The 20,193-nt window shown below is 27.8% G+C and overlaps 1 protein-coding gene across 6 annotated transcripts in view; it reads right to left on the bottom strand.

Moving 5' to 3' along the window:
• Positions 1 to 20,193, bottom strand: part of LOC107436641 (disco-interacting protein 2) — a 190,082-nt gene that overhangs the window by 61,722 nt on the left and 108,167 nt on the right. For 2 of the 6 annotated variants that reach the window (XM_016048412.3, XM_016048411.3), the window contains exon 1: positions 13,949 to 17,377. The exons of the other annotated variants lie outside the window; for them this stretch is intronic. In XM_016048412.3, coding sequence (XP_015903898.2) covers positions 13,949 to 14,147 — 199 coding nt within the window. In that variant the 5' untranslated portion in view covers positions 14,148 to 17,377. Of the gene's footprint in view, positions 1 to 13,948; positions 17,378 to 20,193 lie in introns of those variants that run through there. 6 annotated transcript variants of the gene reach the window in all.

Genomic DNA, 20,193 nt, shown 5'->3' with positions numbered 1-20,193 from the left:
CTATATTTCTTCATCAGTCTTAATATTTACGAACTCACCAAAATCATCTGAAAGGGCCGTTCAAACATTACGTAAGCATATTATACGTAAGCATCTAATACGTGATTACAATACAATATTAGTGAATGCGATTTGCGCTTAGAATTTTTATTCCAATTGCTAACAATTCTTGAACTATATTTCTTTATCAGTCTTAATATTTACGAACTCACCAAAATCATCTGAAAGGGCCGTTCGAACATTACGTAAGCATATTTTCGGCAATTTTGAACTCCACTAGTCAGCAAAAATAAACAAATCACAGACCCTTCCCATGCTTACGCAAGAAAGTCCGTTAGTTCTTTAAATTCTTACAAAAAGATGTAAATTTTGCATAAGTATGTTTCAATTCATTTAAAAAATTGAGTAAAATTTTCTTCAAGAAACTTTTGTTTTCCTAAAGTGTTCAAAACTGTTGACCTCTGAATCTTTACGAGAAAAAAAAAATTTTTTTCTTCTTTTTCTTGCCCAGATTTAAACTTTTATTTTCAATTTTGGTTTTGAAGAAAATATTGAGAATAAGGGGATTTTAATATCTAACGTAAGCATTGCTCTTAGCCTTCCTCCCTCTTTGTCAGCAAAAATAAACAAACAACAAACCCCCTTCTCCAGTGCTTACGTAATACTTGTTACCAAAGTCAGTTTAAATACATGCACTGCATCATTTTGAGTAAAAAAAATAATAATTTTAATTGAAGAGGTTTTCTAGTTCTTCATCGCTTTATGGATTATTCAGAGTTAGATTCGCCAATAGTTAATGAAAGCTGGCAATAACTATGTCATTTGGCATTCAAAAATCGGTACGTTTTACTACAACTTTTTTCATTGGTCAATAGTGAAAAATGCTTTAATTGTGCATAAGGATCATTTTTCAGTATATACTAAAAATCATCCTACTTCGGTTAGAGAGTGGATGATATACCCTAAATACTCTTTGTTCTCCATATTTCAATAAACAAAAAAATAATTTTCCAATATATTTTCCAACGCGATGAACATTAAATCCATAACATAGATCTACCACAGTCACAATATATTGCATTTTACAGGGATGCCACGGGCGACTAAAAATATAAATGGTGGTGACTAATAAATAGCAAAAATCTATTAAAAGAAATTAAAATTAGCAACTTATTCTAGCATATTTCTTTCAGTTTACTTAAAAGCAAAGACAAAGAATGTTTTCTTTTTAAATATGAATTATTTGTAATGTAAGTCATGGTGGTAGTTTTGATTGTAGTTTTGGTAGTTTTGCGCGTAGCCAAATTATTTAACTAAAAATAAGCACATTTTAAGCACTCAAAGAATATTTTTAAGCACTTTAAAATATATCATAACTAGGCAGGATTGGAAAGTTTCTGACAATTCATGGTTTTACCTGGCTTTAACCGTCATGTCAAAAAAAAAAAAAAACTTTTTGGCATTGTTTTAGACAATTGTCAAAAATCATTTAATTTAGAATCATAAAAAAACAAATGGTGTTTTCATATGCTAGGGACTGACAATAAGCCGAAATAGATTAGGGTTAAATTAATTGTGAAAACGTTGAATAGAACAATGTGAACTGTGTCTTTTTTCATAATTCGCAGCGAAAACCAACATGGCAAGGGAAAATTAAGCACTTTTTAAAAACACCCAATGAAAAAAAGCACCTTTAAGGGCTTTTAAAAAACGAAAATCGAAAATAAGCACCTTTAAGCACTTTTTAAAAACGCTACGCACCCTGAATAAATATAAACGAAATGATAGTCTCTCCCACTTGTTACATTTTTAGTCACACGTGGCACCCATGATTTCATGAATTTAGAGTTAAATTTTGGCCGTACAAAAATCAAAATCCTGGTTAAAAAAAGAAAATTAAAAAAAATGATGTCAATAATAATAATTTTATATCTTGAAAAAAAAATAATAACTCATTTAAATTTCAAGTTAGAATTCTAAATTAAAGTTAAATACAAATGCAGTGCACCAATGAAATTCTAGAGGAAATCATAAATTCTTTGATTTAAAAACAAATAAAGCGTAATAAAAAGATACATCAATTCGGGAAATGACCTGAAAGATTATGATTGATAAACTAAATTTTACCCTAGAAACGAAAAAGAATCTAGCGTTTACTACAAATGAGGGAAAATGGGATTTCAGAGTTTTCCCAGATGCTGTGAAAAAAAAGAAGAAAAAAAAGAAAAAAGAAAAACCCGCATTCGACCAGGTGATTCGGAACGAAAGATGCACGCTTGTATGCGGAACTAACATTTCAAAAGGTTATTTCGAACAATTAAGTGACCAATAATTTCATTTATGCCAAATATATACACAATGAATGTGACTCATAATAAAAAAAATATCTGCTGATTCATGTTGAGAAATAAAAAACATTTAATTCCATAGTTAAATCAACTAAGAACTACTAAGAAAAAGAATAAATAACACTGAAGACTATAAATTAGATTTAAACTAATGTCAATATTTTTCACTACTACTGACACTAAATGGAGTTGCAAATATTTTTTTTAGTATATTTATTGCATATTTGAACTTATAGTTTTGAATAGTAATAATTGATTTCATTTTAGATTGTATGTCAACTAAAGCCCAGATTTTTAATAAATAAAATATCTGCTGATTCAGGTTGAGAAAAAAACACATTTAATTCCATAGTTAAACCAACTAAGAAAAAGAATAAATAACACTGAAGACTATAAATTAAATCAAACTACTGTCAATATTTTTCACTATTACTGACACTAAATGAAGTTGCAAATAATTTTTTTAGTATATTTATTGCATATTCAGGGGACTGTTTAGAAGAAATTTCGTTAACGGATCCTTCACTAAATATCTTTTCATAAAAATGGACCCTTCACAAATATTTTAACTTAAAAACGGACCCTTCACAAAATAATTTTTCTTTCAACCGAACCCTTCACAAATTTGTTTTCTAAAGAAAACAATAAATTATTGTTTTGTTAATCAAATAATAAATTATTGTAATAATCGAAAAAAAATTATTGTTTTGTTAATCGAATAAACCCTTCCCAAAGGGGGGGGGGGAGAAAGACAAGTAAACGAACTAAATTTTGTCTTCGGCAGACGCTTCTTCCTTTATTCGTCCGAAATGAATATTCTGCGTTCAGCAGTATAGGCTTAATACCAAATATTTGAATGTTGCATCTCTAATTTAGTAGCAGCAAGTGCTGTTTATTTTTTAAAATTTAATTTTTTTTAATTATAATTTTACAGTGTTGAGCATAATCTTGTATCTCTTTACAATTTAAAAACTCCTTGAAGAAGTTTTTGGCAATAACAGGATCCTATTTGCACAAATTCACAAAAGCAGGACCCTGGTTGAAAGAATGTGACTTAGCGTTTATTTTATATTCACAAATTACGAGTAATTTTTTCACAATTTTACAAAAACAGGACCTTTCACAAAACGTCTGGACAGACCCCTGATTACTGACACTAAATGGAGTTGCAAATAATTTTTTTTAGTATATTTATTGTTTATTTGAATTTATAGTTTTGAATAGTAATAATTGATTTCATTTTAGATTGTACGTCAACTATAGCCCAGATTTTGATGACCTAAAAAATCCCTAAAGATACTCTTAAAATATGCAAATATTGTCTTTAAAAACACAAAAAAAAAATTTACAAATTCCCAATAATTTAAAAAGAAATATTAAACTAAAACAATGGTTTCGTCTTTTTAAATAACGTTCATTCATATAAAATATATAACAAACTGAGATGCCAACTGCTCTGGACAAAATATGTCAAGAAACGGTAGAGAACTAAACTAAAATATACGGATTTTCGGTTAATTTTGTCACATTTTTAAAAGGCTCAATCCGGTATAACTGTAACAAGTTGGCGTTTTACATGAGGCATTGAATTATTTAGAAATAGTGGTAAGTAATAACCCTATAAATCAAATTTACTCAACCAAGAATCGTATATCAAAAGACTAGGAAAAAAAAGAAAATATAGAAAATAAAAATATTTATCCGCTGTGCGAAAAAGTAAGAAATATCCGATAATGAAAGATAATATTTGTTCGCTGTCCGGAGCAAGTTGGCATCTCTGTACATATTCCACGTTCAATTAAGTATGAAATAAATACTGAGCGAAAAAAAGGAAAATATATCGACTCCTGAACATTTCTGTTTTGCAGATAAATTTTAATGAACATAAAAACTACCGAAGTCAAAGAAATAATAAAAAAAATGGAGCAAAAAAAAAACTCAAAAATAATTAAATAAATAAATAAATTAAATTAAATTAATAATAACAAGAAATTCCCTAAAAACGAAAAAACAAAATGCAAAAAAAAGAATGCTAATGTCATCAAAATCCGGGTCTTAACTTTAACATATTCTTTAATTAATTTAAAAACAATTTTGAAAAGAGATTTAAAACAAAAAGAAATTTTAGTATATTTAAAAAGAAAATCTTTCAAACGCTAACAATATATATTCAGCGGTTATACTTATTTAAATACTCAAGTAAAAAATAAACCGATTAACAAACCTTTTCTGATAAGAGTTATAATCAAAAACTCTTTCATTTAAATAATTTTCTGAAGTATACTAAAATCAGGAGAATTTTTTATTTAAACTACAAATAACAGCACTTTTGAAATCAACCATCTTGGATTTTAGATAAAATTCGTTAGAGAAACCTCTAACGAATTCTCTCGTAACGAATTCGTTATTCGTTTCTCTCTGGTTTATTCATTATTATTATTAGTATTACTTTAAGCAAAATTTTGATGATACACCAATTCGACAAAAAGGTGGAAAATAAAAGAGCGCTGCTTTCTAAAAGTAAGAGAAATAGAACTTATAATTTTTAGAACTTAATGAATTTTTTCTCAAAAATGTGTAAAGCAATAAAATTATGCCGTTAGTAATTTTGAATAACTAATTCAATGCTGTATGTTTGTCTATGTTAGGATACTTTAAAACATACTTTTATTAACATTTAAACTGATTTAGAAGATGCTGAAAAATTATCTTAACGTAAATTACTCAATAAACAAAGACATTTATAAAAAAATCTAAAACAAAACTACCTTTAACGATAAACTACCTTTCAAAAAATGCTGATTAAAAAATCGTACAGTATTATTTTGTCAGGAAAAAAATAAAAGTTCTACAACAATGGCAGCTATATTTCTATTGTAATTGACGACCTCATTTGTGATAATTAAATAAGACTATTAAAAAGCATGCATAAATCCCCCCCTTCTGTTTATTCCTTTTTATCGGTTAACTTTGGTACGAGGGAAGAGGCCTCTTAAGTTTCTCCCGTTATAGAATGATAAACTAGTCAAAGTCATTTTATTCAGTCAAACATAAAAATGGAAATAGAGTAAATTTTCGTTATGATACAACAAGACAAATTTAGAATTAAATCATTAATTTCATTCTACTGTGAAATAAGATGTACAGTTACTGTAATTGCATGTTTGTCAACAAGCCAGCACGCTAGTCAAATTAGAACATTATTCAATTAATCCATCTGAGGTTCTTCACCCATGTCTTAAACCACTTCACGCATCATTTAAGAAACGTTATTGCACGATTATAAAATGTCATAAAAATGTTAAAAACATTTATTCACACAATTCGAGAATATTATCAGTGATTATTTAGATATGAATAACACTGAAAGATTATTCTTTTTTTAAATACGCACACCGCTTCTTCAGGTGTAGGCACTTTAACACTATCATTTAACTTAGTTTCCTCCCATTCCATTGCTTCAATGATTTTCCTACTCAGATATTAAACAGTTCGTAGACGTTTGAAATTCGTGACGCTCTCTTTGTCAATCAAGCGTTATAAAACACACAGATTCATACATGTAACTTAACCTCTTCGTTACGAAAGCAGTATTTAACAGGCAGATTCATACATTTAACTTAACCTCTTCGTTACGAGCGCAGTATTTAACACACAGATTCATACATTTAACTTAATATCTTCGTTACGAGAGCAGTATTTAGCCGCCATCTCCGAGATGACCTGTATGTGTGACCGTTGCATTTAACCGGCATCTACGTGACCTACGTGTACGAACGACGTATTTCACCGGCTTCCACCGAACAAGCTGTGTTTACAAGAGCTGAATTCAGCCAACATCAGCGTGATAATACCACTAAAATGAGCCATGGTGGCTCAGGGGATAGACCGTTCGCTTTCCAATGAGGTGAAACGGGTTCGAATCCCAGCGATGGCTAATCGATACGAATTCCGCACCCGGCTCGCACGGACCTCAGGTCTCACGTAAAATATCCTCAGTGGTAGACGGATCATGGGTTAGAGTCCCCTTGCCGTTAGGCTAACCGTGGGAGGTTTCCGTGGATTTCCTTTCCATTTAACGCAAATGCGGGTTAGTTCCATCAAAAAGTCCTCCACGATGGCAAATGTCTCCCTATATTTGAACCAGGAGTTCCCTTGTCTTCTGGATTGGGTTCAAAATTACAAGGCTACGGAGTTGAACATTAGTGGTCGTAAACCCAAGAAATTGGGTCGGTTGTTCAACGACGATTATAAAATAAAATACCACTAAAAATATATTTTGAATGCGCTATTCAATTGCATATTTTTGCAGGAAATTACATATTTATTTATAATACTTACAAAATCAGCAAAACACTTAAGTAAAAAAATCCGAACATCAGCTTAGTGGCATGTAATGTGCACACCTCGGGCGTGGAGCGTCGTTCAGTGGCGTCACTTCAGCGGAGGGGACTGCCGTAACGAAAGGGTTAAATCATAAAAACTTGAATTCGTATATTCTCTTTAAAATAAATACAGTCGAACTCGCTTAGAACGCGGTCTTACTTAAAAAGAACTCGTATTTAACGAACAAATCAAAAATACTTGGTTGGTACAATGTTAAGTCTATTGGAGCACAGATCTCTTTTAACGAACAATATTTTTGTGATTCATTAAATTTCTATCACTTAACTAATCCCTTCTCGGAAAAATTCGCTTAACATTCTGAAGACAGCTGAAAGTCAGAATGTCTTAAATCTAGCAAACATATAAATAAAAAATAGATAAATCAAGTATTTTGTTTATAATTTTGTAAGTATGTATGAGCTTTTGAGATGTTTATTCACGTACCCGTTCTTTACAAAAAATCGGTATAATGAGAAAATATTGCGTTCTTTTCACGTTCGTTATAAACGAGTTTGACTGATGTTAAATAAAGTTCTCGAAAAATAAAAAAGTAAACAATAATTATGCAATTTTTTTTTGCATAATTTCATTAAATGTGGTAAAAATTTAAAATAATTTTTTTTTTCGAAGAAAGCTTACTTAAAAAAATAATAAATAAATCTTTTTCATATCTTTCTTATCTTACAGAACAAAACTACATAACAGGTTATATTTCTAACTGCTAAAAAAAGAAGAAGAAAAAAGAAGGCGATTCTAATCCAAACTGAAAAAGCATGTTGGTGAATAAAGTTTGAAAATACATTTCAAGTAAAAAAAAAATTAATAATAAATTACAAAAAGTTTTTTTTTTTTTTCCTTTCCTTTATTGCAAGAATTCTGCTATATTTCCCACTTAAATACTGAATCTGATACAATAAACAAAACTCTAAACAATGAAACAAACTACAAACAACATATTCTTGAACATCTTATTAACCTAAAATAAATTATATCAATGATTTTTGTTGCAGACAATAGTTTGACAATTTACTGTGAAATTGCCCATAAAGCAAAAAGTGCTTAAATTTGCGACGTACGTCGTAGAACAATGATTTAACTATGAACCATATACGTCCACGTTCCAGCAAAATAATTTGTGTTTTAGTTGGGATGAAAATTTTAAGTGCTGTTGAGATTTTTGGATCATTTACACATAATTTGGTTAATTCAGACTTTTTATTTTTTTAACAATTTTATTCATCCTTTAAAAAAACATGATATTCAATAATTTGTCTTTTAACGTCGTAGAACAATGATTTATAATTGGAGAACTATGAACGATATACGTCCAAGTTCCAGCAAAACAATTTGTGTTTTAATTAGGATGAAAATTTTAAATGCAGTTGAGATTTTTGGATCATTTACAAATAATTTGGTTAATTCAGACTTTTTATTTTTTAACAATTTTATTCATCCTTTACAAACATGATATTTAATGATTCATTTTTAAACTCTTGACGCAGACGGGGACACCGGTGTCCCTTTTATGTAATTTTTTCTGGCGCCCTAATTACAAGTAAAAATATATTTTAATATTTCTTAATTATAAAAAACAATCTAACAGTTACTCAAAAAAATCTGTTAGATTATCAAGATCAAATTTGTGCTAAAATATAAAATCCCCAAAAAGTAGTTGGAAAAACAATTTTGCATTCATATTCAAAAATTTATCAGATAATTGATTTTGTAAATTAAAGAAGTTTCAATGATGAATAACTGTTTCCCATAGATTCAAATAACTACAAATAAGAGTAAATTTGAAAAATTGTTTAAAAATTATTAGTGTTTGGAAGATTTTACCTTAAACACAGAAAAAAATGCCGTTGTATCATGCTGAATTTCATTACCATAAAATATTAGAATACTAATTATTAAGGTACTAATATAATATTTTTCACCTAATAATTAATATAACATTTTTAACCTAAATTAATATAACATTTTTAACCTAAATTAATACAAAATAATGAAAAAAGACTGAATAATATTTTTTAATAAAAATTCTCCGACAAAGGGCTAAAAAGCCAATCTAAATAAATATACTAAAAGTTTAATCCAAGTTTGATTATTAGTGGACCAATCCTCTCACGTTTAGGTTTAGTCAGAATATTGAGATTTTTAAAATAAAACAAGAGAAGAAATAGTTAATGTTATACCAATGAGTCACTTATTAGAATAGCGTTTATATCTTTTACACGTAATTTATCTATTCATTGGTTAATCGTTAAAAAATTCTCAACAATGGGCAGCATTCTTGCTAGATAAAAGACTGGAATAAACCTGAAAATAGAACATTATATACCTTCTCAATTTTTTAAAATTTCTGAATGGCACTTTTGATGTTGAAACAAATGTTTGTAAGCAAATTTTTATATTATTTACATTATTTACGTTATAAATTACAGAAGGTTGCGTAAAAATTCGAGAAGTAAGGGCACACGATCGGAATTAAAATTGCCTAGGATGCCATGTCGAAAATGTCATGGCACGCGGATAGGGGCGTTTGGCTATTAGGATCTGTTTAGAAGGACACGAAGAAACAGTTCATAATAGGGGAAGCGCCCCTAGCTGCGTATGACGACATTTCCGAACACGGGTCCTATGCAATGTTAATCCCGGTGATGTGCTCTAAGTCTCCTAGAAGTTTGTCGCGACTTTTATGCAGCCCCCTGTTACGAATACCGTTTTTAAACACTTCAATAAAAAAAATAGGCTAAAAATGACATTAAAAAAAACAGTAGCTTCCAGGAAAAAATTTATTGCCATTTTAGAAATAAGCTATGTAAAAATGTCTAAGATCCGTTAAAAAATCTCAAGCAGAAGGAAAAAAAATTTTCCTAATAAATTTTAATTAATTTTTTAATGATGTAATTTTAATCAAAAAGTTTCCTTTTTTATCTTTTACTAAAAGATAATAAGTTTTCTAACTTTCTTCAGAAACTAAAAATTTTCCTGTATTTTCCCTGCTATCCAGATGAAGACAAATTGTAATCATGTTCCATTAAGTATGTTATAGATGCATGTTAAAATAAAAGACTGATATTTTTAACATATGTTATAGCAAAAACACTCACAAATTTTATTGAATTAAATAATTATCTGCTATTGAATACATAAAACACACTAAAAAAAACTGAAAAACTTTTGCTTAAAAATAATTTAAAGGGGAAAACAACGAAAATATGACAGCCAATTATTTCCAAAAAAAACTTTTCCTTTCACTTTAACTATTAAGTGACATAAATTAAGTTAACTACATTAAATTATTCTTATTCAAAAAATAAAGAAATAAGCGTTTAATTTTTTTTTATTTTAAAAAATCTTCCAAAATTTATCTTTCTAATTAAAATATTTGAAATATGCATATATCGAGGAAGATAGATAAATAGAATATAAGATAACTAAGTTTTTCAAAGAAATGCTATAACTATATGATTCAACTAACACAAGAACAACTTTACGGTTGAATAATGATTTGATAAGAGGTGAGAAGAAACTACTAAAATGCAAATCATGCATGCAATAAAAAGACGTGATATCTATAGTATCAATCATTTAGGCGAGAAGATAGCCCAAAGAACAAAGCACACAAGTGTTTCCATTAAGATTGGTGAAAACAGTGTCTGTTAATAATCCTTGGTGGCAAAATGATCAAAGGTTAGGTATACAAAGGTTAGGTTAGGTTAGGTATTTGATCAAAGGTTACTGTCACCCAGCTAACCATAGGAGGTTTAATATTTAATGTAATGCCCATACAAGATACACAATTGAAAATGATAGAATTTCAAGGAAAAAAAAATCTTAAAATATGACAATCAGCATATTATATAGCAGGAGTGGCCAAGCTCCTTGATAGTCGAGCCATTTTTCAAAATTTGAAATTTTCCGCGAACCGCAATTAAATACGTATTTAAAAGTTATGCAAAAAAGGCATTAAAATTTTTTTTCTTACAGAAATTATATTTATTGAAAACATATAAATAAAAGTACAAAATATGTGTATTGAATTTAAATGTAAAAAATTAAACACATTTATTTTACTTCTCTTGGTAATTCTTTAAAATTTGATGAATAATTGGTGACAGTACTTCTCAGTAATTCTTTGAGATGCTGGTTAGTTAATACTGATCGGTGTTTGGATTTCACGAATTTTAAAGTGGAATAAAATTATTCACATAAATACGTTGTTCCGAATATTGAAATAATTCGACAAGCAGCCTTTTATAATACAGAATACTTCGATTCTGGTACAAATTTCCAAAATTCAGTAATCGACGTCGACTTATATTTTAATTGTAGAGCTTCATCGTTTTGCATCTCTATTAATTCTAGTTCTTCAGATGCTTTTTGGGTCATAATTATATTGGAAATGGAAAACTCACCTTGAATTATGTTAATTTCAAATGGATTCAGAAAAATATTAAAATATAATAGCACAAAAATGAAAAGGGAACTTGGATACATTTATCGAGAGCCACAAATAATCCTTCAAAGAGCCGCAGGTTGGTCACCCCTGTCATATAGAGAACCTTATGGCTTCCATATTAACTTAACACTAAAACCATATGAAAAGATTTATGAAGTAGTGGAATTACAAAAGCTGAATAATAGAAACTATGAAGTAAGTCTACCAATAATTTCACTCACTGCACATAAAAGAAATCAAAACACTTCATTTCATAACTCTTTGAATGAATATTAGAAATTAGCTAACAATGTTGGGGTTACTTAAAGAGTCACAACAAATTTAATTTCCCACCCCAATACTATTTTTAAAAATATTTAACATTTAAACATCATTTTAGATCATATTTGTTAACAACCAACAAATAGGGGTTTAATTATTATTCTTATAAAACCTACTAGAATCAGCTACAAAAACTGTTCCACAATCATCACATGACACTAAGTCCATATAACGGAAAAAAATGACTAATTTTTCTTAGAATAGCAAAAAAATAAAAAATTAAAAATATATTTTCCGTGAAAATTTTTTAAAAAGAAATCTACACTTTAACATGAAAAACCTTCATCATTTTTAATTACATCAATTGACACTCAACAAGTGGTGATTTAATTAAAAACTTAATGTAATCGGAGCTTATTTCATAACCTTCATATGACACTAAAGCCAAAATAGCAAAATTAATTTGCTGATTTTACTTTTTTAATGAATAAAATGAAAATAAAAAAAAATTAATTTACATGAAAACTATTTTTAAAAAAAATCATAACTAATATAACCTCATCATTTTTGATCAAATAAATTGAGAAAAAAATCAACTATGTACTTAAACAAATAACTACTTAATTAATACTCTTATAAAGCTCACTGTAATATGAGTCTGTTCTACAACCAATGATACCAGAGTCGAATATAGCCTAACTAATCATTTTACTTGAAATCACAAAAATTAAATTATTTTTTATGAAAGCTCATTATAAAAAAATCAATCCTTTATTATAAAAGCTTCCATCATTTCCGATCATATCAATTGAGAATAATCAACAAGTAGTTATTATAATAAATCAACAAGTAGTTTATTAAACTTAATATAATTTGAGTCTGTTCCCCAAAATATGATATCAAAGCAGAATAGTAGGATAAAATTACTGATTTAAGAATCACATTAAAAAAATAAATAAAAAAATAAATAAATAAAATTTTTACAAATTTATTTTTAAAAAATCAATTAAACAAAAAGCCCTCATCAATTCCAATAATATCAATTGCTAATAATGAACTATTTAAAAAAAAAAAAGAAATCGAAAATGAAAGCTACCATCATTTCAATTGATAATAATCAACAAGTAGTTTATTAAACTTCAGATAATCTGAGTCTTTTCCCCAAAATATGATACTAAAGCTGAATAGAAAGATAAAATTACTGATTTAAATAAGAATCACAAAAAAAAATTTATCTCTTACAAATTCATATTTAAAAAATTAATTAAGCAAAAAGCCCTCATCATTTCCAATGATATCAATTGCTAATAATCAACAAGTAGTTACTATAATAATTAACAAATAGTAATTATATTAATCAACAAGTAGTTTATTAAACTTAATGTAATCTGAGTCTGTTCCCTAAAATATGATACTACAGCTGAATAGCAGGATAAAATTACCGATTTAACTTAAAATCACAATAAAAACATTTTATTTCTTACAAATTAATATTTTTTTAAAAATTAAACAAAAAGCTCTCATCCATGAGAGCATCCATGAGAGAGATCCACTAATATCAATAGCTAATAATAAACTATTTTTTAAAAATCAAACCTTTAATGTGAAAGCTACCATCATTTTCGATCATTTCAACTGATAATAATCAACAAGTAGTTTATTAAACATTATGTAATCCGAGTCTGTTTCCCAAAATATGATACTAAGCATGAATAGTAGGATAAAATTACTGATTTCACTAAGAATTACTTAAAAAAAAATTTCTTACAAATTCATTTTTAAAAAATAAACTAAGCAAAATGCCCTCATCATTTCCAATAATATCAATTGCTAATAATAAACTATTAAAAAAAAAAGAAAGAAAGAAATCGAAAACGAAAGCTACCATCATTTTCGATCATTTCAATTGATAATAATCAACAAGTAGTTTATTAACTTTACATATAATCTGAGTCTGTTCCCCAAAATATAATACTTAAGTTGAATAAAATAAAATTACCGACTTAAATAAGAATCACAAAAAGAAAACTATTTCTCACAAATCCATTTTTAAAAAAATCAGCTATGCATAAAGCCGATCATATCAATTGATAATAAAAAATTAATTTAAAAAAAAATCAACCCTTAATATGAAAGCACATATAAATTTCGATCATATGAAATGATAATAATCAACAAGTAGTTATTATAATAAATAACAAGTAATTTATCAAACTTCATGTAATCTGAATCGGTTCCACAAAGTATGACACAAAAGCTGAATAGCAGGATAAAATTACTAATTTAACTAAGAATCACAATAATGAAAAATAAAAACATTTCCCCAAATCCATTTAAAAAAATCAACTAATTATTAAGCCATATCTTTTCCGGTCATATCAACTGTTTATAACCAACAAGTAGCGAGTTAATTTCTTTTTATTCAAAAGATTATTAGTAATGGTCATTGACCATTGAACAGTGTTTTAATTATTCTTACAAAACTTACTATAATCTGAATCTGAGTCAGTTCCACAACCATCAGATGATACTAAAGCTGAATAACGGGAAGATTCTGAACCACTGTCAGAATCACTTTCTTCAATAACTGCCGACCAAATTGCCGGCGGGAGATGATACATCAAGGGTGAAATATGCTTCATTTTTTGTCTCTGGGTCCGGTGAGAGACGGATGTTGCACCTGACATCGTGAAAAATTTTCAAAAAACACACTAGCTTCATTCACAGTAAATCCAAAGAAACGAGTAATCCAAAATAAAGCACACAAATACAATTTTTAATAAAAAATATTCCACAGGAAAATAAAATTATGTCCCACAGCTGCAGGTTGGAATGTTATCCATCTGTTTTCAGCATGTCCTACGAACTGTCGGTCAAGTTAAAGTTTTTTTACCCCGACGCACCAACCCAAACAACACTGAACAGCTACTGAACTGTAATGTTATTGCATGCCGTCGTTGTCCTGAAGCGAACAGGGTTGCTACTGGGAGAAAAAGTAGGATTGAGTTTTAGCTCGCCAAGCAGGCTACTGAAACGAATACAACCAAACTTATTGTATGATTTTCTCTCTTTGCAGACTAGTCGGAATTGGAAATAAAGAGGAAGTCGAAACCTCTAGTGATGTAGGAATAAAAAAGAATGCTAAAAGAATGACTCATAACCACTTCAAATAGGATAATGTTTTTAAGTTCTCCTGAAAAACACAACAATAAACAGAGCACGTTTTGAAGACTGAATTAATGCGACGCGGGAAAGGGGGAATTAATGCACTTGGCATTGAAATACATTGACAAACTTGGAAAGAAATACCCCCCCCCCCCATTCACCTGTTGTTCGTATAATATAAAGTTTACAATATTAATATTGATTGATAAAAGGTTTATTAATTTTTTAGAACTACAAGTAATTTATTCATTAAAACAATCAACGAGGAATATGTAATATAAATACAAATTCAGTAATTGTAATAATATTCTACATGTTCTCATTTATTCAGGGGTAATTGTGAGCCCAACTCAAAAATCCTGAAAATTTCTCCAATAAAATCATTAATTACGTATTGCAAAAAATTAATGTCTTCATAAATTTAAATTATTGATATTTTCAAAACATGAAATTCTAAATAAATTACATGCAGCAGAATTTAAATGAATAATTATGCATAAGTTTACTTTTATCTCTAATCACATTTATTATTCTCCTCAAAAAAAATTTTCAAATGAAAGAGATGCCAAGTATAAATTCGAGTTCTAATATTTCTAAATAAAACATAATTTTTTTAATACATAAATGTGATCAATAATTTCTTGAAACTTTTGGACCTCAGATTTCCGGAAACTTCCGGAGCGCGTTTAATGAAAAATCCGGATTTTTTCCGGAGCGCAATCATCTCTGTTTATATTTAATAAAAGAAATTCGCAAGTAACATTCAAAGGAAAAAATTTGCCAACCAAAAAAATGCTCGAAGTTTCATCTGAATTTATTTAAAAATTTAGCAGAGAGTACAATACTGATATACATATGTTACGATATACGAAACTTTCTTTTAAAATTAATTTAAAAGAAATTACGGCATAGTAAACAAATGCATTTAAATTCATTTATTAAAATATTATTCAAAAACTAAAAGCGCAATAAGAAAAAAAAACTACATGCAACACAACCTACATAGTGGCTACATAGTTAACAAGCTACAAAAACTTAAAATGTATATTATAAAAATAAAAAAAAAGTGATCTAAGAAAACGTTTTCAGAAATAGCTATTTAAAGTTTACTAATGCTCATTCTGGTTAACAGCATGTCTATGCAAAATGCGCTTTATGGTAATTATATTACTGAGTTCCAGCAACCAATAATAAAATTAGAAATTATTTATTTTATTCCATAACTCAATGTTTTTGGGCATAAAAAAATAATTTAAATTTCTTTAAAACAAAACTTTTTTTAAAAAAATTACAAACATTTAAAATATTAATGACTATTATTAAATAAGCTAAAGCGATAAACAATAAAACCATTAGATTAGTTTTGTTTGAAAAGATAAAATGCGTTCAACAATGTTAAGTAATCATATTTTTTATCAATTATCTAAGGATTAAGATAGTATACCCTCATCCAATTTTTTACAAAGCAAAAGTATAGTGTTTTATTCAAAACGGCAGAATAACAAGAAAAAAGAAACATTCACATTTTGTTTTAATTTTATTTATTACTTTCAATAAGGAACGCGGATTTTGAAGTTTTATTGTAGTGTGCAACAATAAATATGAAACTTAGTTCTTATTAACTATTTTTTTACTGTTGAAAGTTTTGCTATCTTGTTGGCTGCTTGTTCATCGAATAATCTCCGATATTAAAATAAATAAATAAAAACATTTCTTTAAAGAACGAAAAATCATGCTTTCATAAATGCAACGAAATTTTAAAAAACTCATTGTAAAAATGCATAACATTTAAACGAAAATAACATAAACCTCAGATAATATAATTTGATAAATGCGCAAAAGAAAAGAAGAAAAGATTTTTTTTTCACACAGAAGAAATAAATCTTGAATATAAAAATCGGATTATTTCTTTCAAATTTTCAAACTAAGGAACTTGCAAAAGGAAACTCTCACTAAATGCCTTTAAACACGTCTAACATTCGTTGATTGTATCATTAAAAAGATATTCAATAAAATACGAATGAAATCTTTTCCTTGACCAAAAAAAACGAATAATATTAATTCAATAAAGGCACGAAAGATTAAATAGATAGTTTCATTAAAAGACGTTACAAATCATTCGCTCTGTATAAGTAATTTAAGATGAAAAAAATAACTATCAGAAAGAAATTTATTTTTATTTTCTTATTCTAATCGCCTCCGCAATAAACAAAGAAAGAAATTGTGAAAAAGAGCTTTACTTATTTAATCACACTGAGATAAATAATTAATGATTAAAAATGATTAATATGACATTATTGAGTCATAATTACGATTAATTATTACAAGCGTTAAGGAAAAGTTATTACACAGGGATGAGATTAGCCAAAACGCAAAAAAGCTGAATTTCCACGAGAGTAAATTTTACGCAAGCGCAACCCTTTAATAACAAATTCCAGACAGTTTAAGGTAATAAATGATGTGTTGACATACAATTGTGTACTAATCTATGATTATAAAAACGATTACATTGATACTTAACATTTAGTGAAAAAAAATTACCAATTGAAAAAATAAAGCTAGAAATTATATTTTTCCTCAGTTCACATAAGAGACAATTATTACTTGAAAAACTACCTGGTTTAACAAATTAAAATTACTGAGAATATACATTAATATTTCCTTTCTTTTAATAAATACTGTTATGGGATTTATAGCAAATATATCAGTAATATTACTTTTTAAATAATATTGGAAAAAAAAACTTTAACAATGGACCGAATCATTATGTTCATATTATAGTCTAATCTAACTACAGCCCTCTGAAACATATCAATAACAGTGAAGTAGAAATATATAGTAACTCCTTAACATACAAAAATTGCTATTTTAGTTTGAAAAATTACATGACAATCAGCAACTGTTTAGATAATTGTTTTTTATTTGATAAGAATTTTGCATTTTATAGCATAAATAACAGCAATTATAAATAAAATTTTGATGATGAGTTAATTAACTCTTTTTCCCCAAAAATTTTTTTTTAATTAAATCCCTTTTTAAGTGATTGCTTTTGTTTGCTATATCTTTTATGTTTGCTATATTTAGTCGTTAGTCCATCTTCAAACATCTTGTGACAAATCCTATTTTTTCTTCTTTGCAAGCACAGAATGTAAGTTTTGAATATATTCCCTTCCAGTTTCTCTGATGTTGTAACACTTACATATACTAATAATCGTCGTTAGAAAAACAGTCACCTTTATAGTAACTAATTTTAAAAAAAATTTACTTCTTACAAGAATCGCGATAGTTGATCTTAAAATTGCGTGAATATGAATAACAATTATGGATTTTGAAATCACATGAATATGAAACTAGATATACGATTTTGAAAATGAGAAAATACAAACTGGGATATAGAATTTTTAAAACGCGTAAATACAAATCACGATTCATAATTTTTAGATCGCGTAAATACGAATCATGATGCGTAATTTTTAGATTGCATAAATAAGAATTATGATGCATAATTTTTAGAATGCGTGAATGCGAATCCCAATGCCTTATTTTAAAATCACGTATAAATACGAAAATCAATGTTTGATATTATAAACCGCATGAGCAAATCAAGACATTGAATTTTAAACTTGCGTGAATACGAATCGCTACATAGGTTTTTAAAAAGGCGTAAATACGAATCACAATATCGGATTTTTAAATCTCGTAAATAAGAATCGCAACGTACAATATTCAAATCGCGTGAATAAGAATCGCAACACGCAAATATGAAAAGCTATGTTTGATATTAAAATCGTGTGAATAAGAATCGAGATATTAGCAGATTCCAGGCTTGGGACCTCTAAAAGGCTTGTCAGAAGCAGCGTCGTTTGAACTACGAAAATCGGATCTATCTGGAGGGCGGGTAAAAAATTCGGAAAATCTTATCTGCTGCGTGTAAAAGGGGAGAAAATAGCTAAAATAAGTAAAAATGAGAAAGGATTGGTAGCTATGTAGTTTGAATTTTCTGTTTCTCTTTGAAAATCGGTGAATTTTCTGAAAAAGCAGAATACTTATTTAAAAAAATGAAATTTTTAGAAAATCTGAATTTTTGATAAAAAAGCTGAAATTTAAGAGATAAAAGTGAAAAAAGCGGAAAAATCTCATCCCTGATTACAACATTTTTTTATCTTAATATATACATAAATTTTTATTTATATTTATATACATTTTATAAAAATAGTCGGACCCTGCTATAGTGAACCATCTGTGAAAACAGCACTATAAATGAGGAGGATTCACTAAATAAAAAATATTTGAAATAATGTTCAGTAGAACTATTGGAAATAGTGATTGCAATAGTACACATTTTGCTTTATAAAATTATCAACTAATGTACAGTCTCTCTGCAACGAAGTTCCCTTATAGCGAATTTATTCCTGTAATGAAATTTTTAGTCGGAACGGTAAATAACGTTCAAAGTATCTCAATATAACGAACTGGCCGTCTCCCAGTAACGAATTTTTCAGAAGTTTATCGTTTCAATTTTCAACCTTTTTGGATTTTTCCAGATGTTTATGAATTCCGTCATTTTTGAAAAAAGTTGCAATTAAAAGTTGGAAACTGAACAATCAATTCGCTCTCCCATTTGCCTGTTTTCGTAAACATGCGCATTATTTATTTATTGCAGCTTAATTGCACGTTTTAAACACTTTTTTAATACTGTGTATTACATCATTAAATAAAAGTCATAATTATCATATAGACTAAACATTTTGCATCATTTATATTTAAACAACTGCAAAAAAGAAATGTGATTCCAATTTCCCAGCTGTTAACTATAAGCTTCAGAAACAAAATTAATTTAATAGCAGTTCAGAAGACACCACTAAATGCGTTCATTACAACCGAGTGTTCATTATAACAGGGTTCATTATAACAGGGTTAGATTGTATTTATTTTATACTTATATTACACTCTGATTATTCCTTTTATTTTAATGAAAAAGCAAAATCTTATGTAAATTAAATTTCAAAATATGAATAGCTTCTAGAACGTAGTTAAAGAATATATATAAAGAAAAATCTATTAAATTAGCCAAAATAGAATATTATTATTATCAGAAAATGTTTCTTAAAAGAGGATCAAGTTTCATGCAAATAATTATAAATGTTCTAGAATTCACATAAATAGAAGAAATTTATCGTTTAATAATGATGATAATGAATAATACTGACATTAAATTTTTGGCTTTTGAAACTATTTATTTACTATTTTTTAACTTAAAAATTGATAAAACGTGAACGTTACTATCTCAGACCTACTTACGCAGACAACAGTTAGTTTAAGAATTTGGTTAAATTAATAACTACAAGCAATTATTATTCATTACGAACAATTAATTACTTGTAGTCACGATTACCAGATATTGAGTACAATAAAAAAATTAAAAAGAAAACGATCTCACAAAACTACTATTAAAAAATCAGAATCATAAAACTACTATTAAAAAAACAGAATTATAAAACTACTATTAAAAAAATCTAAAATCATGAAATTACAAGTAATAAAACGAAAATCATAAACTAGAAATCA

This window comes from Parasteatoda tepidariorum, chromosome X2, assembly GCF_043381705.1.
Source record: "Parasteatoda tepidariorum isolate YZ-2023 chromosome X2, CAS_Ptep_4.0, whole genome shotgun sequence".
Classification (NCBI taxonomy): domain Eukaryota; kingdom Metazoa; phylum Arthropoda; class Arachnida; order Araneae; family Theridiidae; genus Parasteatoda; species Parasteatoda tepidariorum.
Note: the sequence above shows the minus strand (reverse complement) of the source record. Positions and strands in the feature narration are given on the sequence as shown.